The 27,070-nt window shown below is 35.4% G+C and overlaps 1 protein-coding gene across 1 annotated transcript; it reads right to left on the minus strand.

The window, feature by feature from the left end:
- Positions 1–2,467: 2,467 nt before the first annotated feature.
- On the minus strand, positions 2,468–3,903 carry LOC120193030 (AT-hook motif nuclear-localized protein 22-like). Its single transcript, XM_039195660.1, has one exon. The coding sequence runs from the start codon at positions 3,518–3,520 to the stop codon at positions 2,600–2,602; it is 921 nt and encodes a 306-aa protein (XP_039051591.1). The 5' UTR covers positions 3,521–3,903; the 3' UTR covers positions 2,468–2,599.
- Between the last annotated feature and the right edge of the window lie 23,167 nt (positions 3,904–27,070).

The raw sequence follows: 27,070 nt of genomic DNA on the forward strand, positions 1-27,070 counted from the left end.
GCAGGTGGCAAACTGTTTCACGCCATGCTGACGGGTGCCAATCGGGTTGCATGCAGAGGGTTGGAAGACGCATGGAAAGCTATGCGTCTTCGAGGGGTTTTCCTTGAGTATGCTCGGTACATGCATGCATAGAGGAATGGGAGGGTTTTTCGTTGGGTGGGAAGAGCCAATCACGTTGCATGCAGAGAAAGGGTGATAATATGGAATGCCATGCGTCTTCGAGAGGGTTTTCCTTGGGTGTCGGTGCATGCATACAGAGAGGAATGAGAGGGGTTTTCATTGTGTGTTTATGCAAATGGGGTGGGAAGAGCCAATCATGTTGCATGTAGAGAGGGGGTGAGAAGATGTTTGGAATGCCATGCGTCTTCGGGGAGTTTTCCTTGGGTGTCGGTGCATGCATACAGAGAGGAATGAGAGGGTTTTCATTCGGTGTTCATGCAAATGGGGTGGGAAGAACCAATCACGTTGCATGCAGAGAGAGGGTAGGGGTTTTCCTTGGACGCCAATGCGTCTTCGAGGGGCTCGACTGGGTCGCTGGAATGACAGTGTGTCTTCGGGGTACATTGTAGCATTCACCCTATTTCACGAAATAATTTTTACACAACATTATTTGAGCAATTTTTTTTTCAATGCATTATTTGAAAAATTCACCCTTTTGGTATGCTATTAATTTCATTTTTTTATTCAGATAAAAAATTTAAGAGGTGACGTGGCGTATTCTGAATAATTAGTGAGATTTTTTTGACGGAGTTAATGTTTTGGGATAAACGAGATAATTATTTAAATTTAAATGCAAAATGTTCCGAAAAATAGTTTAGGAAACAATTTGGTACAAAATGATATAATTTAAGATGCAATGGTGCATTTAAGCATTTTAATATTTATGCATTTAAGCCTTTTAATATTTATCTCTACATTTAACGATCATCGTTGATAAACAAGGAAAAGCAGCCTCCAAGGCTACACCTACGGTGCCGTATAACTCTTATCTTCTTCTACAAGACCTCCTCGACAGAAAACGACATCAGCAAGAAGACAAAAATGAACGTCATGTGCTAATGGATAAACACCATTGCGAATCGTTAATGTGATTTGGTCTGCACCTAAATATAGTTATGCAAATGTAATCCTATTAAGTTATTACTAGTTATGAAAGGTAATAGTAAAAAATTGATCACAAGTTAAAACAAAAGAAAGAAAGAAAAAATGAATATATATATATATATTATGACAAAAAATTTAAATAGAGAAGAAGAAAGTTCATCATAATCAACATTGTATAAAAGCACATGGATAACACTAAAAAACCTCAACATTATGTACACTTTATATTTATATTATATGCATATAAACGTACCATATAGATATTAATAATAGGGGGTTGGACGATCCATTTTAATTGCCAATCCATAAAAGTGAAAATTATGTACACTTTAAGTTTCATGAGATATTTACCGCAAAAGGAAGAAAATAGCGAAATATTAATATTAATTTTATATAGTAATAATCTTTGAAGTCCCCCCCCCCCCCCAAGAATCAAGGGATCGATGTTAATGATGAAGAGGTACGGTCCACCCAATTATTACCTTCCTGTAGTGGAAAAGCCTATAAGTTGTGACTTTAATTTTATATCAGGTGGCTCAAACCTTGCACTGACCAAACTTTGCAAATCAAATTATGAAACATGAAACAATTATGAACGATATTACTCAAATCATCACATGTATAACTCTTGAATTTGAATCATCCCCAATTTATTATTTATCTGGATACTGAATCTAAAATTGGATAATTTTGTCATAAACCTTTTATAATTTGATATTATTTTTATTTTTTTAAGAAATATACTTATACCAAAATACATATCCTTATCCAATAGGAACCTGAGCTGTTGCCTCGAAAAGAGCTTTTTCTCTTTTATGCTATTTACAGAGCAGCGCACGTGTAAGCCAGTACCCAGTGTTCATCTCTGGTTCCATAATGAACCCTAACAAGTCAGAAAACCAGAATGAGACAGCAAAACCCTAATGCCCATAACCTCCCATCACCTTGCTTTCTTCAAGTCGTTATTTGCCGACCAACCTTCAAACTGACACTACCTTAAATAAAAGAACCCATGTATCTTCATTTACATCAAAAATATAAAAATAAAAATCCAAAGCATACTACTTTTGTTAAGGATCTGGATCCTGTAAAAGAATCTGAAACTTAAAAGTATTATAGGAAGAAAAAGGAACCCTAAGTTTTTTTTCCTTTTCTTAATCAATTAGTTGGAGGAAGAACGTGGCTGAGACAAGCTGAAAAGGAATGGCAGCCATCTTCTGCTGCGTCTTTAACCTTAAGCTGCTATAATGAGGACAATTGAGAAAGGCTATTTTCTAATAAAATACTACTGAAGTGATGATAACAATAGAAAAAACACACATCAAAGTGAAATCCATGAAATTTGTATCCTTCTTCAAATCAAAGCCTGTTGAATCCCATGATCATCATGCTTAAAATTAAAACATCGACTATCTTATAAAAAGAAGAAAGGAAAAGGTTATCAAAAGGTCAAACTAACAAGAGAAGGAAAAAAAACCCGAAAGTTTCTGTTTTGTTAATAAGGAGGACGGCCTAAGCCCCAGTAGGCCTCGTTTGGCAATTGAACTGAATTGAGAAGATTCGGTAGCAACCCTTGAGCAAAGGATCCATTGGGATCTTGCAGTAGTTGCTGTTGCTGCTGCTGTTGCGCCTGACTAACCATTCTTCCGGGTGACCCTAAGGGTCCGCTTCCGGGTGACCCTAAGTGTCCACTTCCAGGAACCGTTACCGTTGGTGGTTCTTCTTCCTCCAATGGAAGTCTTTCGTACGCTGCATTACCGAAAGAAGCTGCCATAATCACCACGGGCCCTGAAGCGACTAGTTGACCCACCACGCTTCCTCCAACAACCTGACCTTGACCGCCGGCTAAGTATATGGTCAGCGCTGATGCAGCCGGTGGTGCTGGAGGAGGCAAAAATGACCCAGATAGTGATAAAATTTCGAATCTTCCATGTAAAGTGACGACCGCACCTGGAGCTCCTGGTTGCCTTAAGGTTACATTCGTCACGGTTCCGCTCCCACTTAAAATGCAAACCCCTCTTTGCATTCGCCTAGCGAAAGTCGAAACACTCTCCATAATATCACAGCCGGTGGCAATTTCCATAACGTGGGATCGGAGGGCGTTGGCGCTATCCTGGGTTATGATGATCGGTGGCTTAGGCTTGTTCTTTGAACCCGCAGGCCTACCGCGTGGTCTTCTGGAGATTTCACCTTCTGTTCCGGGGACTACATCGAGTTCTTTACCTTCACTCGCGTCGGTTGTGGTGGCCGTTTCCTCTCGATCCCGTTTCTGGCCACGGCTTTGTTCGTCCTCAGAGCTATGATGTTGTAACTGTTGTTGGTGGTGGTTATGTTGAAATTGTTGGTGCGGATTTAGATGAAGATCTCGAATGAGGAAAGGAGGAAGAGGGCGTCCGTGAGCTGTTATTGGGTCCATTTCTTTTTTCTTCCCTTCAAAGCTCAAACACTACTTAAACAATTAGCTAAACACATACGAGAACCGACTGAATTTTGATCGAGAAAGAGAAAAAAACAAGGACTTCTGAGAACTGAATATCTGTAGGTTTCAACAAGAAAGCGGAAGAGAAGGGCTTTGAAGCATATGCCATCAAATTTTCAGCTGAAAAAGCTCAATCAACCCATGTTTCTTCTCTCCAGTCTCATCATGTGAGTTGAGATCTGTGTATCTCTTGTATAAAGATAAGTTGTAGGTTGAGGGTTTGGGAGGAAATGAGGGAGAAAAGAATGAGTTAAGAAAATAGGCAAAAATGGTGGAAGGGGAGAATTTATGGGTTTGAGTTAATTTGGGTGCAATGTTGTTGGGTTTAGGGTTAGGTCTAGGCATAGTAAAAATATGGATCTAGTGTTGGTTTGGACAGCGTGCGCATGGGCGGTGCGTGGGGTCTACGTTTTCTCTCTTTTGTCTCTCTCCCTCCCCCACCATGGGGTCCCAACAACACCCCACGTTCTATCCCTTTCTCTCTCCTTTTTCCTCTTTCTAATTGTCTGTCTTTACATGAGAATTAAAAGCCCTGCGATTTAAGTTGTTCATTTACCTGCCCAAGCCCCTTCTCCCCTTTGACTATCTTAACAACAAAGGTTACTAAGTAAAAATTGTATCTTTCAAGTCCCAAAAAGATGCCTACTTTCTACTTGAAACAATTCCTTTGATGATGACAAGGCTTGACTGCTCTGCTCTGCTCTGCAGGCTCCTTATAGTTAGCCTTTACAAACGAAAGCGATAAAGTAGAGAATGTTTGTTCCATCATAAGGTCTCTTTCATGGGATCCTTTGTTTCACCCGTCCATATATTATCTAAAATAACGGATGAAAACACAAGCATGCAGTTCCCAAAGGAATAAAACTAGGAGAAGTATGACAAAACCCGTGTGGACTGTAAAGGTTTCGAAGATTGTTTTATACATATTAATAGTCTTGACTTGTTTATAAAAACGAAAGACTACTAGAATTCTTGTTTCTTAATGTATATTTTAGTAGTAGGAAAGAAGGACGAGTCAGAGAAAGTAAGAGTGCGTGTGGAGACTAAAAGAGGCGTAATTGTGGTTGGGAAAATGAGAAGTGAAAGAGGGTGAGTTGTTTAGCGTTACAGTACAAAGTGTGGTGGAGGCCATGGGGAAAGAGGGCTGCATTAATGGAATGGTGGGTTGGTGCATGCCAGTCATGGAAAATAGGAATGAAAATGAAAAATGTGTCATCAAAGTCGGAGCGTGTCTTAAGGGAGATGAACCACTCTTCTAATTCCTTTCTCTTTCCTGCTATTCCTTTCTAGCCATGGTTTCACGTAAGCTAGGTGACAAACTCACGCTGCGACTGCACAGCTAAGACCAATCCTTTCACCGTGCGGAATATTCCCATTCATTTCCCTCCATCACCAAAATTCTCTGCCTCATCTCCTTGGCTTTTAATTCAATCTCACACTCACACTGTCCAAAGTACTGTTGCCTTGCATCCCAAGTGAAGTCCTTTGCTTCCACATTACTTCATCTAAACTGAAAACTTTTCATCATCGGGTTCATACATATATTATGTAATTATTCCATTTCACTTCATCTCTTCATATTCTAGTGTTTAAAATACGGAGTAAAGACCTTGCCCATTGTTGGGATGATAGTTCTACACTCGAGGAATAACGATGAGCATCACTAACGACGAGTAAGCATCATTAACGACGAGTACTATTAATTTAATTTATAAAAATTTAAATTTTAAAGGACTCAACGAACGTATAATTATAAATTAGTTAAAAAGATAAATTATTTAAAATAAAAGGTAAATTATACCAGTGACCTCCTAGCTATTGCCCCTTTCATTTTTACTAATATTTTTGAAATTTTTCCGATCAGGTCATCCAATTATTTAAATGCATTTATTTAAGCAACTTGTCGTTAATATTTAACAAAATCACACCAAGATGCAAACTTGGAACAAATAGAATAATAATTAATTGCATTAAACACCCATAAACTAAGATTGGGATTCTAGACTAGCCCTATAATTTCAAACATTTTAGTTAAGTTCTACGTGTGGTTGTATCATATGTCTTTGTGGCAGTCCGGTCATTAGTTTAAACATCAAATGCTATTTCAATTCTAACACGGAGTAGTTAGAACACTTTTATACTTGTTGCATTGATAATTTTAAATTTGACATTTTTTAATTTTTAAAAAATTTGTATCTTTAAGATTTTTTTTAAATAATTTCAATGTATTTTATTTTCCATTACATATGACATGTCGAATAGATCCTTTTTTATTAAAAATAATGATAAATAAAATAAAATAAAGCGATAAATAGGATGATAATATAACCATTACCTAAAAAACAATAGTACAAGACTAAACTGAAAAAGGAAGGGGAAATAATCTATTAAACCTTAGTTTTATGATAAAAAGGGATGAGGGAAGGAAACGGTGTATTTAAGGAGTAAGGACACAGAAAGCAATTTTTTAAAAAAAAGGAGAGAGAGATTTGACTGCATCGACAATGGTGCAATGGTGTGTGTTGAATCAGAAAGCAGGGCGTGTGGGCGTGAATGTGATCAAAGTAAAGCGTGGGTGGCGCTGACAACGCCTGCCTCACTCCCAATAAACCACCTAATATCAGCAATGCTAATTCCGCTCCAATAAGAAAACACCGGTTTGTATTTATAGCTACAGGTAAATGGTGCGTTTCACTATCCTTATGTCACACCGGCCCTGAACTCCACCGACCCATTCGTTGCCGTCTGTCGAATTCTCCCATCTTTCTCTTCCAACCCACCCTGTGTCCGCTTTCATGTTACTTCATCCATGTTTTCATCGAATTTTGGTCAATTTTTTCCATCCAAAAAAACTTGGTTGTAATGTCTACCCACTACAACGTGACGGTATCAATTAGGTTGTTTTTTAATGAAAACGATGGCTCACCTCCATATATACAATTATTTTATATCAACTTGTTCATAATTAAATATACATGATCAATGAGATTAATTAATGCTTAGAAAAATGTTGGGAGCTTCGTGATCTAAATGCAAAACACTAATATTTTAATATACAATATTGTAATCTAACCACCTTTTGTTAAACAAATCAACACCCCATTATCTTGTCCAAATTAAAAATTATTTTAGCAAAGCTAATCCATCAAGAAAGTGGAAGAATTCTACTGTTTTTTAATTATTTTGAAAGGTTTCATTATCATTAAAAAAAATTAAGGGTTTCGATTCCTTGTGAAGGCCGGGGACGCCTATTGCTTTGAAACCGATGAGCATTTCGTGGTTGCATGTTATCCCTCTCTTAGAAGCTGCTTTAATGGCCAAAGTGGGGTTGCTGCACCCATTCCGGTTGTCCTCCACGGGAAGGCCATGCCAATAGAAAGCTTTTGCATTTCTTTTTAGTTAATTAATCAGAGCAAACCACATCGAGCAGTGGGGGAATTTTTTAACAGCCGACCAAACTGAGGTTTTCCATGTGATTGGTAGCTATAGTTTTGGAATCATTATTCTCATCTCTTTCATTAATTAATTCAATCACTACGGTGCAAGTGATAATGTTGTAGCATTATGTCAACGGCTTCCTTCCACATTGATTCCATAATTCCTGGGCTTATCTTTTTAAGTTATTCTATGTTCCATTTCTAACCCATTATTTATTTGATTCTTTCTTTGAGCAATCATTTTCATTTGAAAGAGTTTTATGAATAAATCATTTTCACAATTCACATTATATATTTGTTTAATTAAGCTTGAATTTAAAATTTCATATTTAGCCAAAACTTTATCTCTATATAAATTCTATGTTATTGCACAACATATTTAATTGGTTAACCTTATCAAATTTAATACTACAATCTTTAGATTGTTAAACGAACCATCAAATCAAATTGAACTTAAATAAAATCATTGGAAAAAATAAAAACTCATAAGCCTAATTACTCACTTATGAGTGAATCCATAAAATGAAAAAGATACATATGACTAATATTAGAGTTTGTGACCTAAATTTTGTTTTGAACTGATAAAAAAAAATGTGTTGTGCTATTTTCTTGGTGGAAAAATAAAATTGACCAAAAATAGACATCTATGATGGATGTGGAGTCTTTCAAGATTATATTTCTTCTTACTCTATTTTATTTTACAATCAACTATATGATTGAATGTTAGTCATCTGAAGTAAGTGGTTATAGAAAACGATGAGACAATTTGTGATATTACAAATCATCTTGTATTTTTCATTTTTGATATTTAGTGAATTTTTTCTCTATTTATGATTTTTTTTCGTTTTGATTTTTATATAAGTATGTGTTCATAATGTGTTCATAATCTATGGTTTTATTATAGTTAACTTTATTATATTTACAGTGATTAACAAAAAGAATTAGTATAAATCAACTTTAATGCCTAAAAACTTTATGGTATTAAATTATTTTTTCTAGGGCAAGGTGTTAGGCGTGTAAGGTGCCATTTAATTAAATATAGGAACAATATACATGAAGTAAACCTTTTTAATTTGCCAAACTGGTAATAAAAACATTACCCATCCAGAAATTAAGCTCTTTCTAAAGGCAATTACCCTTATTTCCCATATATTTATAAACAATTATAAAATCTGGTTCCCACATGTTTGGGAGTGCTGGTTATTACTAGGAACCTTCTTCAATAATACTTTGAAAATTGTAATTCAAATATCTAGAAAAAAGGGGTTAACGTTAGAAATTGTCTCCAAAGGACACTATAATGATAACTTTGAGAAGTTACCTTTTAGCTATCTTTTGCATCCTATATAAAATTTTATATATTTTAAGAGATTTTTAATGTGATATCTATACTATGACCCCATTAAAAATGTGATGCATGTCTCTAATATTATTAACTTTCCACAATTAATCAATACATGACATGTATAATAAAAATAACAATTATGATATTCACTTATATTAATTATAATGACACATGCCTTGAATTTTTTTAACGAATATCTTTATTTGTTTTTAACTACTGTATTTGTTTTTTTAATATATTAAGTATTTTTTACAGTTTTAATTGAATTTTAGTTTAATTATGTTAAATATATTTAACAATACTTTATTTATTTTTAAATAAACTAATAACAAACCAACAGGGGTTGATATAAGTGATAAGTAGCTTCATATCACTTAAGAAAGGTCTTGAGTTCGAGTTTTTGTGTATGTAGAAAATCTTTGTTAGGAGACTCATCCACCAAAACCATGTTTGTGATGTTGGTCGATCTGAATTACTCAAGACAAAGCCTTAAAACAGGGAGGGCAACCAAAATAAATAAGATCATATGTAATAATTCTTTAGTTTCGCTTGTTTGAGAGTGTTGGAAAATTTGTACGTGGAGTATATTTTGGTCACTGAGATTGATAAAATAGTTTATGTTGTAACAATATTTATATAGTGATTTTTTTGGTAATAATATAGTTATTCTTTTAGTTGTATTTGATAATGATATGTTTTTTTATGAGTTTTTTCATTTAAGATTATTGTTTTCTTTTTATTGTATTATTTTCATTTAGTTTTTTTTCCTATTTTAACAATATAATTCTAAGAAGTCGTATGATTTTCCTCTCAAAAACATTTTGTGACCAAACAATGCCTAGTCAACGTATATATGGGTAAGTATTGTGACGAAATATGTTGTGATGTGTTTTCACTAGAAGCTTCTCACATCATCCTGAGAAGACCATGGATTAATGATGCTACATATTATGGTAAGGCAAACAAATACACTTTGAACTTAGACAATAAGCCTTACAGTCTTCGACTAATGTCGCCAAAAGAAATCTTGAAAGATCAAAAGAGAATTTGTGAGGAGGTAGGGAAAACAAAAAATGATAATGAAATAGAGACAGAAACAAAAGAGGTCACAACCTATAAAAGCCAAGAACATGACCCACGGGAGGTGTGTGAACCTAATTGTAAGAAGAAAAGTGTGAATAAAAATACATATGTGAGCACAAAAGAATTGAGAAAGAACCTTCTTCACAAAGAGCCTTGCATTCTTGTCCATTTTAGACAACCACTGATTTCGATTTTAACAAGAACACTTGCTTGCCTAGTATGTTTGTTCTTCCTTTATAGAGTTGTCTAATGGTGTTAGGTGACCTTCCTGACAGGTTATCACTAGAAAGCCTTAATCACTAGTAATATCAGTGGTGAATCATGCAAAAGTCAAAAGTAAGTTTTTATTACTCGTTTTCATGATATTCTAACCTATTTCTGCTATTATTTACAGGGTAATGCTCATGACAAACCCTTTAAGTTGTTAAACGACCAAGGTAAGCAACATATAGTAGAAGACTTCATGAACCACACACGAGAATTCTCAACTCATGTACCACACTTAGGAGACTTCATGGATTGCCTCATCGAACCACTTGACATGTTTTTTAGACACTTATTCTCTCCACACACGAGTAAAGCCATGAAAGAACCGACAATGGTAACACCAAGTTGAACTTCAACCTAATCTTCGGACTACAAGACTTTTTTTTGAAAAGAAGCTTTCAATACAACAAGAAATCAATTCTAACAAGGAAAAAACCTCGACTAAAGCACATAACGACACATCAAATTGATTCGGGTAAGTATTTCACAAGCTTTCCTTTCAACATATCTAATTCACTTTCTCTTGAATTTTCAGATTCGTGGACGAATCCTTTTGAGAAGAGGGGAATGATACATGAATCAGAGTCCATAATAATGACAACATTGCTTCTTTAGACTAATTTTTCTACTCGAACCTATTAGAAGAACAGAGTCTCGAAGATTCAAAGCATATTTAGTCGGTAAGTATAATGTGAGTGAATTCTTAAAAGACTAATGTTTCTCCCTTTGATGTTTCATATTCGAGGTCGATTCTTTTTGAAGAGAGGGAGGATGATACGTGCATCATAAGGCTTACATCAAAGGAAGATGAACTAACACTTCCAATGGACTCACACGATTAAGACTTGGAAAGGAAGAACAATTGCGACTGCTTTTTGAATGAGATCCTAATGTTATTTGGTCGACTTTCTTTTGTATTTACAAATTTCTGTCTCTTAGCTTTTCAACAGTTCTTGAATCGCATCAATTCGATATCGGGAGCTCAAGATACACTCATTTTAGTGAAGACAGTGCATGCAGAAATTCCTATACGGGATTAATACGAGATTTTTTGAATATTATGAATTTCAATATTTTCGGGATTAATACAAGAACTCAAGATAAACTTTTCGGGAGCAAAAACAGGACATGGCATAAAGAGGAATAATCTGAAGGACCGATTTGACGAACACTTTCCTTCCACCCTACGATAGAGAGCGAACAATCCAAATATGGATGTGAGAGTTTAATTTCTCCTTCAAATGTTGTTTCGACCCACAATCGTCGGAAGCCCTACATACTTATCCAGATTGAAAGTACTCTCTACCTCCAAGATTCGACGAACATACCTCAGATTTTGATCGATGACATTTGAGCTAAAAAATAACCCCGACTTTTTGAAAATAATAACTTGACCTGAGCTTTCACCATACACCCGCAACAAGAAGAGATAGGGGCTCAATTGCCTTCATCATCGAAGAAAATATAAGAGATATTCAAAGCGTATATATTAATCTACACCTCCTTCCAATTGCCTTCATCCTCCGTCCGACGTAATAAAGACGAAAGACCTTCCCCACATAACAAGAAGAGATAGGGGCTCAAAGGATTGCCTTGGCGTAATCCCCTATAAGGAGTAAAACAATGTCCCACTAGCCCATTAAGAACAACTGAATACTTCACTGAGGTAACGAACCACTTAACTGTTTCGATCCAAACAAGAGAGAATTCCAATTGTGACATTGCCCAAACAAAATGCCACTCAACTCTATCATAAGCCTTGCTCATGTCGAGTTTAAGGGCAAAGTAACCTTTTCTACCCTTTCTTTTTCGGATGAAAGACTGCAACATATCATACGCCATAATAATGTTATATGAAATAAGTCTGCTAGGGATAAAAACACTACGCTTCGTCAATGCAATAGTCTAATATGCCTTGAAGTCGGAACACTAGAACCTTCAGAACAATTTTGAATAACACATTGCACATGCTAATCAGTCGAAACTGACTCATGGATAACGACGAATGTACCTTCCAGATTAGGACACTATAGGTGAGGTTTATCTCACTCAAATTGAACTAACCCTAAAGTAGCCCAATATAGTAATCTGCAACCACATCTCTAATAAAAGACCAAAAACTCTGATAAAACAGGGCACCGAGGCCATCTTCCCTAGGCGCTCTAATTGGGCTCATAGCCCTGACAGTTTTAGTTACTTCCTCCCTAGAAAATTCACGGGTTAGATCATTATTCATCTCGTGACTAACTAGAGGTGTTAGCTCATCCAAAATTCGAAGATCCATCGTAGAATAGGAGGTGAAAAGATGTTCAAAATTGGACCTGGCTACGTTGTTGGGAAATAAACGAGTAACAAGTAATTTCCCTATAGCCAGATTAGTGAGAATACAAAATAAAAGCAGAAAAAATAATACCCGAAAAATTGATAACGGAGTTCAACTAATTGTGCTTACGTCTTCGGACTGCTGCAGATCTTTTACTAAAGAGAGAAAATTACAGGTGTTTACAAAACACACTTGAGAGAGAACTGGAAGATTTTGGGATGATTTTGAAGCTAAATGGGCTAGGGTATTTATAACTAAAGCTTAGGGACTAATCTTTGAAAATACCCTAAAGTGCAATGGCTAAAGTGAATTAACCCATTTAAAAAATCAACATAAGCTGCGCCGAATTTGACAATTTGCATTTGTTGAAAAATCATCAGGCGGTGTCCACCTATTTCCTCCATTTGTTGATTTTGGGAGCCAACAACGCCCCCTTATTTGACCAACAATCTCCCACTTGAAGACTGATTTTAATCTGTCTTCACACCTTGATCAATGCAGCAGCATTTCTAGTCTTGTTATTCTAGTATGCCAACTGAAGTTGAACACAACTTCAGTTTTTCCGTGGTCACCGTCTTTGTCAACATGTCTGCCGGATTTTGAGCTCCATTAATCTTTTCAAGTTTCAAAATCCCATCTTCCAGAAGAGACCGAATAGAATGATATCTCAATTGTATGTGTTTCATCCTGGAATGAGATTCTTTGTTAGATGGATAACACTTTGACTGTCGCAATACAAGACATTGTTTTCTTGTTTTTTGCCTAACTCTTCCAAGAAACTTTGGAGCCAAACCATCTTCTTGCTGGCTTCTGTAACAGCGACATATTCTGCTTCAGTTGTGGAGAGAGCAACTATCTTCTGTAGTTGAGAAACCCAACTCACTGTAGTACCTCCTAGAGTATAGACATACCCTGTAGTGCTCATTCTAATGTCGACATTTCCGGCTAAGTCAGCATCTACATAGCCAGTCAGTATTGTATCTCCACCTTTGAAACAAAGTGCTTTGTTTGTGGTACCCCGCAGATATCTGAGGATCCATTTGACTGCTTCCCAGTGTACCTTGCCCGGATTATTCATGTACCTGCTAACAGCTCCCACTACTTGAGCAATATCTGGTCTGGTACAAACCATGGCATACATCAGACTTCCAATTATTGAGGCATACGACACCTTCACCATGTGTGCACGTTCTTCCTCCGTCTTTGGTGACTGTTATTTAGGGAGTCTGAAATGAAAACCTAAAGGTGTACTTACTGGTTTAGCATCTTGCATGTTGAACCTGGAGAGTACTTTGTTGATGTACTTAGCCTGTGATAACATCAAAGTCCCCGACTTTGTTTCTCTCTTGATCCTCATCCCAAGAATCTGCTTTGCAGCGCCCAGATCCTTCATAGCAAACTGCTTCGACAATTTTTACTTCAAGTGTATAATCTCTTGCATGTCTGAGCCTGCAATAAGCATGTCATCAACATACAATAATAAAATAATGAAGCTGTTATCAAACTTCTTGATGTAGCAACAATGGTCTGCTTGACATCTGGTAAACCCACTGCTACTCATGAAGCTATCGAACTTCTTGTACCACTGTCTAGGAGCTTGTTTTAAACCATACAAGCTCTTCTTCAACTTGCATACCAGGTTTTTCTTGTCTGCTTCTATGAAGCCTTCTAGTTGCCTCATATAGATTTCTTTCTCCAAATCACCATGAAGGAAAGCTGTCTTTACATCTAACTGCTCAAGATGTAAATTCTCTGCAGCTACAATTTTTAACACCAGTCTGATTGTAGACAGTTTTACGACTGGAGAGAAAATTTCATTGTAGTCAATACCTTCTTTTTGCTGAAAGCCTTTGACAACCAATCTTGCTTTGTAGCGTTTGCTCCCATCGTGCTCTTCTTTGATCCTGTAAATCCACTTGTTGTGGAGCGCTTTCTTGCCTGGTGGTAATTTAGCTAATTCCCATGTCTGATTTGACATAAGCGAGTCCATCTCATCTTTCATGGAAGACTCCCACTTGACTGAATCCTCCACTTGCATTGCTTCATCATAGCACTTTGGTTCACCATTGTCAGTCAACAACAAGTAGTGCAAAGAAGGCGAATAACGCTGGGTTGGTTTAGGAATTCGGGAGGAGCGTCTCAGTTCTGGTGTGCCTGGTTCTTCTTGAACTGCTTCAGGATTGATCTGAACATCATTTCTAGAAAAATCCTCTAACTCAGCAAATTTCTTTGTTTCAGCTTTGGTATTGGAGCTGCTTGATTCTACAGTTGACATATCTTTGTACATCACATTCTTATTGAAAATGACATCTCTGCTTCTGATGATCTTCTGATTTTCATAGTCCCAAAACCGGTAACCGAACTCATCACCGCCATAACCAACAAAGGCACATTTGTTGGACTTAGCATCAAGTTTACTTCTTTCAGCAGAGTCTATGTGTACATAATAAATACAACCAAAAACTCTTAAGTGTGAAAGGTTTATTTCTTTCTTGCTCCAAACTTCCTCTGGTATTCTGTCATCCAAAGGAACTGAGGGCCCACGGTTGATCAGGTAAGCTGCATGTTGATAGCTTTAGCCCATAGAAATTTGGGTAATCCGACATGTATCCTCATGCTTCTGGCACGTTCATTCAGAGTTATGTTCATACGCTCTGCTACGCCATTCTGCTGCGGTGTCATGGGAACTATTGCCTCCATCTTGATCCCATTATTTGCACAGAAATCTCTGAATCTTCTATTTTTGTACTCTCTCCATTATCAGACCTCAACCGCTTGACTTTCAGACCAGTCTCATTTTCCACCATGGCCTTCCATTTTCTAAAGGTATCAAAGACTTCTGATTTCTTCTTCAGAAAATAAACCCACACATTCCTTGTAGAATCATCGATGAAGGTGACATAATATAATGAGCCTGCAAGAGATGGAGCTGGAGATGGTCCCCATACATCAGTATGAACCAACTCTAACTTTTCAGCCTTGGGTGTCTTACCAATCTTTGCAAAGCGGACTTTCTTTTGTTTGCCAAAGATACAATCCTCGCATAGTCCAACATCTACATTCTTTAGATCCGGCAACTTCCCCTTTGACAAAAGTGTCTTCATCCCTTTCTCGCTCATATGGCCAAGCCTTTGGTGCCATAGGTTTGATTTTCCATCAACATCTGCTACTGTAATGATATTCTCTAAATTTGAGATTATATAGAGAGTACAAGTTTTCTTACCACGAGCAATGACGAGTGCTCCTTTAGTAATCTTCCATTCACAGCCTGAAAAGGTTGTGCTAAATCCTTCACCATCAAGTTGTCCTACAGAAATCAAATTTTGTTTGAGGCCAGGAATATGTCTCACTCCTTTCAGCATCCAGGTGGTCTGGTTTGGTAACTTTAATCGGATGTCTCCTTTTCCGACGATCTTCAAGGTTTCATCATCGGCTAGATGAACCTTCCCAAAATCACCACTGACATAGTTCTCCATGATTTCTTGGCATGGGGTGGAGTGGAAAGATGCCCCTGAATCCAAGATCCATGATTCAATCGGACTGTTGACGCTTAGAATAATGGCATCACCTGTCTCCTCCGTCACGTTGGCAGAATCCTATGCGCCGGTATTTTTCTTCGGTGCTCGGCAATCTCTTTTAAAGTGACCTTTCTTGCCACAATTATAACAGGTAAAATCTTTCTTTCCCATTCTGGATTTTCCCCGTGTGGATTTCAATCTGCCATGATTTGAATTTTTTTCTGAAGTTCTCCCTATGGACTCCGTGTGCAAGGCTGAGGAGGTTGATGCTTCATCCGATTCTCTCCGTCGAATTTCTTCGCTCAGTACCAGATCCCGAACATCGTCGAATTTTAATTTGTTGTTTCCCGACGAGCTGCTGACTGCTGTAACAGTAGCATTCCAACTGTCTGGTAGAGATGATAAGAGAATTAAAGCTCGAACTTCATCATCGAATTCAATTTCCACGGAACTCAACTGGGTTGTTATTGTGTTGAGTTCATTTAGGTGTTGAGCCACCGATGCCCCTTTCGCCATCCACAAATTGAATAATCGCCTTATCAAATGAACTTTGTTTGAGGCCGATGGCTTCTCATACATATTGGAGAGAGTCGCCATAAGACCCGCCGTGGTTTTTTCCTTTGCTATGTTGAAAGCAACATTGCGGGATAACGTCAGTCGGATAACTCCGAGGGCTTGTCTGTCGAGAAGATCCCATTCTTCATTCTTCATTCTTCATGCCCTCTGGTTGCTTTCCTGAGAGAGGTTGATATAGAGTTTTCTTGTACAGAAAATCTTCAATCTGCATCTTCCAAAAGCCAAAGTCCGCACAATCAAACTTTTTAATTTTCATATTCCCTTCGTCTGCAGCCATGGCTCCCACTCGAATCTGGTTTCGTTTGGATCATTTCTGACAATTCTTGCGAACCACCGTGTATTAGAACACCTCCGTCGACAAATTCGTATCGCCAACAAAATTTTTACTATTCACGAAATTTACTATTCATGTGAATAGTAATAAATAGTATCCTTGCAAAAAATTGACAAAATTCACAACCAAAAGCTCTGATACCAGTTGTTGGGAAATAAACGAGTAACAAGTAATTTCCCTATAACCAGATTAGTGGAATACAAATAAAAGCGGAAAAATAATACCCGAAAAATTGATAACGGAGTTAAGCCAATTGTACTTACGTCTCCAGACTGCTGCAGATCTTTTACTGAAGAGAGAAAATTACAGGTGTTTACAAAACACACTTGAGAGAGAACTGGAAGATTTTAGGATGATTTTGAAGCTAAATGGGCTAAGTATTTATAGCTAAAGCTTAGGGACTAATCTTTGAAAATACCCTAAAGTGCAATGGCTAAAGTGAATTAACCCATTTAAAAATCAACATAAGCTGCACCGAATTAGACAATTTGCATTTGTTGAAAAATCATCAGGCGGTGTCCACCCATTTCCTCCCTTTGTTGATTTTGGGAGCCAACAACGCCCCTTATTTGACCAACATACGTGTTCCATCTCAGAATCGTCATCAGTTGAAACCCCACCTGCATATTCCAAATAAGCGATGAAATAATATGGTGTTATTGTCATCGTTTTTTTTCACGAATTCGCTCTTGCTCTTTGCTCCTAATATAGCTTAGATTTATTAATCTCAAAGTTCAACTGGAGCTTCGTGTCCAGAATCTCCCCAATGTTGCCAACGTTAGGCTCAAGCTTCTTCAAAGCCTCAAGATTCTTCAAAGCCTCAAGATGACTCTTTAATTCTTTCTTTGTTAGTCGCTTCTCGACCGAAACCTTAGTAAACCATTTTTCAAGCCTCTGCAAACATACCTTAATTTTTCAGGAACAAAACCTGTCACCTCAGACCACAAACGTTTGACTTCATCCTCATAGAAATTCTCTAACAATCGTGAGGCCTCAAACCTGACATGCCACCTCCTATTCTCGTGAGAGACCGTATTAGTCTCGACTACGAGTGGACAATGATCAGAGAATGAATGTCACAGGTGAGATAATTTCTTATTAGGGAAAGCTTGATTCTAATTACCGTTGATCACACCACGATCAAGTTTCTCTTTGATATTTGTCTCAGCACGTCGCCCTCTCTCCCTGGTAAACCAAACTCTAGTAAACCCAACATCACTTAGATCACAGTCTGTCAAAGCTTGTTGGAAAGCTTCCATATGATGCTCACTACGGTCAACCCTCCCTCCTTCTCATGCGAATAAAGAATTTCATTGAAGTCACCGATCACAAACCAAGGCACATCAGGCATATCGTTCAACTGGTGAAGAAGTTCCCAAGACTCGCTTCTCCTATATTCTTCAGGGGCACCATAGAAACCTGTACATCTCAAGGTACAATTGTCTACACTGTAAAAAATGAGGACATCAATATGAGAGCCGGAATAATAACACAAAGATACCTCACACGAAAGACGCCAAGCTAGAAAAAAACCTCCTCTAGTTTCAATCGCATTAACTTCAATCCCGTTAAAAAAACCACACGAAGAACGAAACCTCTCCATTCTAGACCTCTGCAGTTTAATCTCTATAAAGAAGACCACCGTGGGGCGAATGTCTCTCAGAATATGCCGGAGACGACGAACAGTCCGGAATTGCCCCAACCCCCGGATGTTCCAGCTTAGGATTTTCATTGAGACCGACTAGTCTGATCTTTCAAGTCTTCCGATGAGACTGCAATAAGATTGCTCGAAACATTTTCTTGAGGGAGAACTGATCGAGTAGGATTATCCCTTTGTAGTTTGGCACCATCCTTTTTTACTAGAGGGTTTTCCTCTTCAACTGTCATCATAATCACATCTGAAGATATCGAATCCCGAATAGTACCCATGCTGTCACTTACGCCAATCGAACTTCCTTCCTCCTTCAACCATGGGCTAGGGGCATACGAACGTCTCTTAGGTGTAGCCCGCAATGATAGGTCCCATTGCGGAACCAAATTCTGCTTAGGTTGCAGGACTCGCAGAGGATAATTTCCCTCACCATTTCCCAGTTTACCACAGAGAAAACAGAACACCCTAAGCTTTTCGCATTTGAATTTGGCATAACCAAAACCTCCAGAGGGAAATGCTATTTTTTTCTTACGCTTCAGTGGTTTACGAATGTCGAATATCAACTTTGATTCGAAGACAACCCTTATATCCAAGGGAGATGGCTGAAGCATCGAAGGCTATATACGAGCCCACAAAATTGCTAAACTGCTGGGTAACCGACTCTAAGATGAACCCCACTAGAAGGTCGCAAACTAACACCCAGAACGCCATAGTGTCTAAAGGGACCACTAGTGGATCTTCCTTTTCCTTCAGTCGATGGAACAACAACAGGTGAGAATTGAAGTAGGGACTATCCTCACAGATCCGATCCACTTCTACTTCATGATAGAAACGAAAAAGGTAGCGACCACCCTCCAATTTCTTGATTGATGTACCCCCAATCAGATACCAAACGTTCACCATCATCGTTTTCATAGCCTAAAAGTTAATATTCCCAGAAGATAGGAACCAACCCACCAAGCAGTTATCAAAGGAGAGTAACGGGGCTGCAGTAGAATTATCGAAAGCCAAGACTTCCTCTTCTTCATCATTTTCATAGCCTGACAGTTAATATTCCCAGAAGATAGGAACCGACCCACCAAGCAGTTCTAAAAAAGAGAGTAACGAGGCATCAGTAGAATTATCGAAAGCCAAGACTTCCTATTCTTCATCGGCCAATTCTAACCCTTCCAGTCTTTCTTCAATGTCCCCATCACAAAGCACAACCCACAACACCAAAAAAGAAAATCTGATAACACACGAGCAAAGAAAAGGATAAAACCCCGCAAAAAAAAAAAGGTAGGAAGACTACGAAAGGCGGTAGAACAAACCCTCAAAGTGGGTAGAGAAGAACCCTAATTCTGGGCATAACATGCACTTACTTACTTAAAATACTATAAAACTATCTTTGGTATAATTACTGAATAAATTCTTTACTTTGTTGTTTGTCGATTTGGGAAATCTACCTTAACAACTTTTATTGTTGTTATATTTTGATTTAGTTTGTTGCTACCCTAGCCACCAATTCTCCTTGTTTTAAGATTACTTTTGTAAAATTTGGATTTAGATTTTCATTGCATAAAAGTTTATAATTTATGAGAATAACAGTTGAACTTTATCATGCGATTATGATTTCCAGATTTTAAAAACATGATTTCTGTTTTTGACTTTGGATTTATGTTGGGTATATGGCTATTGTTGCAATTTATGATTATTTGGTTTCTTGAATCATGTTTTAAATCGATTTAATTCGATGAATCTATTCTTGAGGAATAGTCAAAGATTTACGTTTTTAGTTTTTAATAACGTCATTTAGACAATCTTATTATTGGATACTTCAGAAATCATAATGTGATTAGAAAATTCAGTTTTGATTTTTTACTGTTATGGATTATGAATTTTTTTTAGCGTTGATATATTTGATTCAGTTTGATTAAAAACATTCTCTTAATCTTTGGAAAAGTTTTAATTAACTAGTATGTACTTTTGACATTTGGTTAATATTGATTATTTTGAATTCAATTTATTTTTGGTGAGTTATGAAGTTATGAATTAAATGCATGCTTAAGTAATTCTTCAGAAATAATCAAAGACTTGAGTTTCTGGCTTTTGATAGCACACCATTTATATAACCTTATTTTGGGTTGTTTTGGATATTATAGTGCAATCAGAATTTTAGTTTTGACATCTGATTGTTATATAAATATTAAATTTGAATACTAATATTTATTTTTAGATGATTTAATTAAATCAATAAGTCGTTAAAGTGGTCTCAATTATGGAAAATATTTTATACATGTTTTGTACATATAACTTAGGATACGTTAGTATTGATCGTCCCAAAGAAATGTTAATAATTGACATAATCACATGTACAACTTTAGTAATAAGCATGTGATAATTATTCGGTTTAACGTGTGAGTAATAAATCAAACCAAAGGAAGATTTTTGTTTGACATATTCTTATTATCAATGTTTGGTTCTCGCATCAGATATCATCTAAGACAAATATTTTGTTTAAAGATGAAATATTAATAGAGTATTTGATATCTTGAGATAAGGTTTAAATGTATTCAAATTTATTATTATTTTGGTTATCTTTTAATTTAATTAAAAGATAAATTAAATGATTGATTGACATATTTCTATAGTTTTATTTATATTGTTAATGTAATATATGTATATATTAAATTCGACTTTTCAGTTTTGATTGTTGGTTAATAGAATATATATATTTTGAAACAAATTAATTCATATTATGACTATATCTGATTTTTTGATAGATTAGTTGAAACATAATGTTGCCAAAGTGACATCTTTTGTGTAGATTGATTTATTTAGAATATCAGGATGGTTATGTGTTTCTTGTGATTCATGCGTTTATTAATGGAACTAAAAGAAAGTTAATATTTAGCCGTATTTCAAGCGACACCTGTGGTAATAATATGTGACAATTATAAGGTACTTTATGTGAGTATTACATTAGTCCAAAGATTAGTCTATTGTTCGACATATCTTATTGTTAATGTTTGATTACTACACCAAGAGTATCATTTACTATTAATATTATTGTCCAAAGACTTAATATTGATATAGTGCTTGGTATCTTGAGATAGGAATTAACCATAATTTTGAATTTATTTGTTTACTTAAGATGCGAGCTTGAATTTTATTTAAGTTTTGTTATGTATTCAACTAATTATTTATTTATTGCTATAACAATATCTTCCATTATACATTTTATACTCATGCTTAAGAAATCGAATCTCAAGGAATGAGAAAATGCACTTACATAAGGTTTTGGTTGTATGAACATAGACCTTGCACTAAGGAAAGAACAATTTCCACCTCTTATGGGGATAACAACCTAAATTGGTATAAGAGATTTTGAGAGGTGAAATTTGTTCAAATTGTATGAGTCTATTGGTAATGAAGAACAATATTTTAGAAGCCTTTAGGGGCACATAAACTAAAAAGATTATTTAGGTCAATGGTTTCCTTGATAAATTTGGGAAATATTTCCCCCAAACACAATAAGGTTTAAATGACATCACCTTTGTCTTATTTGATACCTATAAAGTATAAGGGTTAAGGAAATGTGAGAGAGTACATTATGGATATATTTCATGTTGTTTCAAGACTTAAGACAGTTAAGATCGAGTTTTTCTAAATAATTATTTGTTCTTGTGATTTCAGTATCACATCCTATAGAGTTTAATTAACTCAAAAGGAGAAATGAACTCTAATGATCTCATTTTTCATTGTGTGCAAGAGAAAGAAAGGTTGAAACATAATAAGTTTGAAAGTACTCACTTGAAAAGTACTCACATGAAAAGTACATATAATGATCAGGGCAAAAATAAAACCAAACTGTAGTTGTTAAAGGTCCAACTCAAAAGAGACAATAATATGTTATAAAGGATTGTTCTCTTTTGAGATAAGTTATGACAAAAGAGGAGAAATTGAATTCTAAAACATTAAGCAACTACTTTGGTTATTTTTAGCGATCCAGGAGTTATAAGTTTTATGATCTCATAATTAGGGGTATTTTTAAGATAAGATTTATAACGTTATTTTTGAGGATGTTGAGTTTGGAGGGAGAATTAAGGTTTAAGGAATTGCTTTTGAGGGGAATTTAATTATAAATCAATTCCTATTATCACTTTTGATGATATCCATGTGTTCATACATGTTGTTAATCAAGAAGTAAATATAAAACCTTAACAAGATAATATTGAAAAACTCTATACTTAAGATAAGAAATTACTATGGAAGAACAAATTCAACAACCTCAAAGAACATGTGTCATTAAGAAGATTCACGGTATGAGAGAAATGTTATTTAGATTCTCATGTTATATTTCTCCAAGGAATAAGGATGACAGTGGAATGTTGGAGGATGATCTAATCAACTTTTTTCATGTCATAAAAGTTATGACTCTCTAAAGTAGATTAATGTCATGTAAGAAGAGTATAATTTCTATACAAGATAATAAATTTTGAGAACTTGTCTCATCACCTAAAGGTACAAAGTTGATTGGTTGCAAATGGATATTTAAAACCAAGATGGATGCAAATGGTGATGTTCATATGTACAAGACATGTCTTGTATATAAAGGATATACTTACAAAGAAGATATTAATTTTGTATAGACTTTCTCTTTGGTTTGAAATACTCTTTCAAGATCATCATGATACTTGTTACTCATATTTAATCTTGAGTTACATAAGTTGGATTTCAAAATGATAATAGTGATGAGATGTTTTTTAAGGTGAAATTAGAAAATTGTGTTTGATGATAAAAAATTAATGATCTGTAAATTAGAGAAATCCATTTATGAGTTTAAGTATGACTTTCGTTAATTGTATAAAAAAAATTCACCAAGTGATTCTCATTTGGTTTTGAGGTGAATTTAGTTGACAACTGTATATATTAAAAGTTCCTTATGCTTCAAAAACAAATGAGAAGTTTAATGCATACTCATGTCTATACGTATTCGGACATAGCGTATGATTTTAGGATATTAAACATGTATTTAAGCACTTTGGGAATGGATCATTGAATAACAGTCAAATTGATTCATACAATACATTTAAGGAAAAAATGTTACATGCTCACCTATCGGAGGTCTAGTGAGTAAAAGATCATAAGGTTTATAACTCCAATTTATTAAAATATGGATACAAAATTTTGTCACATAACTGTTAATTATGGACTGATAAGAAAGACCACTTGAGTTATTTTGTGAAAAATAAGTTGCAGTCCTTTATTTCATATATAACAGAAACACCATAAAGTCTAAGCCCATAGACATTATGTTTCTGGTTATTAAAGAAAATTTAGAGTGGTTATGTGTTTATAAAGCATATTAGTACAAACTTATAATTGCGCGCTTACTAAGGAAGTGTCACCCATGGTCTTTCATAAGCACACTATTCATGTGGGTGCAATATCATAACATATTCAGTTTTAGTGGGAGTTTGTAACTTTAAAAATACTCGTTTGTTTTAAACACAATTTAAGTTACGTCGATTTAAGGATATTTATTTCAAGGTTATTTTATATAGAAATAAAGTTTGTTTTGGCTTATCCATACTCCAATTTTGGTAAAATTTGATCTCATTAATGTTTAAAGAGAACTAGTTGGAAATAGATACGTGCGATTCACATTAAATTTAATTTTCATGCTATACTCCATGATTGATCCATGTCATTTGACTGTGTTTGTATACGTGACCATTGATGGGTCTAATCATGATTGATATGACAAAAGCCTCTTTGATCCTATATGGATATAGTTGATGAACAAGATTGTTATAAAATGCCTATTGCATGATAACAAATTTTGAGCTCGTAAGATTATACATTTATCAAGAAACGTATGTTGCCCAAGTGAGAGATTGTTGAATTAAAATCCATAATTATGGGCAATATTTATAATGTATATTGTTATCATAAAATATGACATAAATTAAGTGATCAATTATGTTATAAAGTCATAAGGTATGAAAATTGTCATGAAAATAAAAGTGTAGATACTATTAAAATTGTATTTGTAATTTGACAAGGGGCAGAGTTATAAGTACAAACACTAACTGGTTCTTAAATCATGTATACAAAGGGGTTATGGTCCCCAAGAAATAATCAATCTTGTATTTACTTTTATCCTGTCAGAGAGTTTACACTTAAGGGAATTCTATCTTCTTGAAAGATCACAACCAAAGAAAGATTCAGGGATTTCAACCTATCAATTAATTAAAGTACTCTTCCGCATTTAGTATTTTTATTCTTGATGATTTAACATGATTATATCCTGATTTTGTTTTCATATTTATTATGATTTTAGTTCTAACAACGAAACCCTCCTACGTTGCTCCCATGTACTCGCACATGTATATTACTTTACGCTCAAATTCAGACCTAAATGTTCATTCTCTCGGAAAATAACTAGGGTCTAATCAGTTCGAGCTGAACCTATATATTCGAGTACATTGAATCAACTTGAAAACACGCTTTGATTTAAAAAAAATATATTGCGTATGCATTGTTGTGGGCTGACAATTTGGTAGCATGTTGAATTTATATTCATGGAAGCTCGTGGAACAGTTTACTTAGGGTATGGAATGTAATAACATTTGACATTCTGCTATTAATTTGTTGTTGTAGATTTGTACATGTAGATTGAAAATATGGAGAATGCATTTGTATGAAGTTTTCTTCTTGTTTAATCTATTTTACAGATTATACTATATTGTTTGAAGTTTTCTTGTACAAAGATTATTTCATTGAAACGCAGCTCGAAAGTCAAATGCAAGTAAACATATGTTTAATGTAAATTTGAATTTATATTTAATGATTTAATTAAAAAAGATAATAATTTAAATTAAAATTGATTTTATTATGAAACAATCTCAAGAGTCCAAAATAAAAAAATAAAAAGAATTGGGGGTGACCATACAACAGTACAATATAATGGGTAGGTTGTGATTGCCAATGCAAATACCTGAAAAACAAGGTGATCTTACTTGGATTCCAGTGTGGTGGGGGATAACCATTAATGTAAGCTTTTAACCATTTCTCTTGTTATTAATACTATTATAGATTCCCTTGGCCGATGAAGTTAATATGTGAATAATCAAATTCCAATATAATTCACAATTTCTGGAATTTGAGCTATATCTAGAAAAGTCACAAATTATAAACAAGAGCTGGGGGTCTCACGACTGGTGCGGGGAACTGTCGCTGGGACTTTTGGCAACATATGGGACTCAATGCTTCATTCATTAATATCTAGTATGGATCTTGTGGTTTTCAAACAAAGTTTAAGTTTAAATAGATTGAAAAAATTGTGGGCAGTGGGCTGAAAGTGTTTTTTTATACATTCTAGGTTGTCAAGCTCCCTTTATTGGCTCAGCAGCGCAACCACACTGAAATGGATGTAGCACAATTGTTCTTTCTCGTATACGCTTTCAGTCATTAGGATATTTAGTATTCCACTTTACTGCCATATATGTCAAATGTTTTTATCTATGACCGGTTAACTGTAATCCTCAGTAAGTTGGGAAGACATAATCTCGATAATAAGACAGGAAATGGACAAGAGGCTGCAAACTACTACATACCAGATAATGATGTCTTGACATCTGAGGTACTAATATTTAATCCTCTCCCATTCCTTGTTGTCCATTAGTAAATATTGAATATTGCATTAATTCAACATAAACTGAATAATCGACTAACAAACTCAACTTCTCATTCATGTATGTTAATCCACGATTCACAGACTTTGTTATTCATATTTTAGTCGCTATTTTTATTAACGAAAGAAAGAACATTGCCGGTTCTCATGGCAGAATATATTCAATAAGAGCCTACCTCAGTTGCTTGCATGTCGAGTCCTGAAAATGGTAAGCAATAGCTATATTGTTTGTTGGTGCTATAAAATATAGCCAAATAAACATTCTAATTCGTTCTGGTTTCTAGCTTCTAAAACCAATCAAGTTTTTGGTTTTGTTGCTCAACTGGAATTTATTTAGGATATCCTTAAAAGCGGATTTGACCGTGAAGCTGTCAACCTTCGAGAAGCCCTAGATTATCCAATCTTGTGTTTGAGAATTTGCTTCCCAATGAATTAGAATGCTTCTAGTCTGACCTCTGGTACGAATTTGATGTTTGTACCCCTTTTAACAATATCACGAGTGCTCAGAATTCTCTTTCAAGTGGACCAGTTTTTGGATCTATTCCCCACTTCCATAAATTTCGTAATTTTGAGATATTTCTCTTTGAAGATTCAGTACTAAAGTGTGTCCTATTCTCGAAACATTTTCCAACCGTTATTCACCATAAGAGCCATATTCACTAACCTTGCTTTACGTAATCTGAACCCCATTGTTTTGGGTTTACATGTTGCGGAAGACGTCTATCGGATAGAGCAAAATCGAAACTAATAATTTGAGAAAATAAAAAATAAAGATAAAGAAGACACAAAATTTACGTGGAAAACCCCTAAATAATATAGGGTAAAAACCACAGGCAACGGTAGAAGAATTTCACTATGAGAAAATAGAAATTACAACCTCTCTCGATCTAGCAAGGAGAAAACAATGATAATTCTCTCTTGATAAAAAGGAGAAAACAACTCTCAAGAAAATTCTCTAAATTCTCTAGTATTGGGAGAAAGCTAGAATGATTTGATATAGTTTTGAAGTTAAATGAGCTAGAGTATTTATAGTTGAAGCTTAGGGACTAATCTTATAAATATCCTAAAGTTGCAATGACTAAATTTACAATTTACCCATTACAAAAATTCAAAAAAAAGTTACTGCCCCTTTTTTTTCTCCACGCAGCACCGAAAGTTGCATTTGTCCACACTTTCGGTGCATAGTCAACAATCTCCCACTTGAATCTTTACACCATTCTTTCTACCTTGTACCATCATGTTGCTTACGTCTCTGACAGGCCACAAGATGATCGA

The sequence above is a fragment of the Hibiscus syriacus genome, unplaced genomic scaffold (genome assembly GCF_006381635.1).
Source record: "Hibiscus syriacus cultivar Baekdansim isolate YM2019G1 unplaced genomic scaffold, ASM638163v2 tig00116984_pilon, whole genome shotgun sequence".
NCBI lineage: Eukaryota > Viridiplantae > Streptophyta > Magnoliopsida > Malvales > Malvaceae > Hibiscus > Hibiscus syriacus.

Bases quoted from the DNA above. Each gene is read 5' to 3' on its own strand.
- LOC120193030 (XM_039195660.1), bottom strand. From the start codon at position 3,520: ATGGACCCAATAACAGCTCACGGACGCCCTCTTCCTCCTTTCCTCATT.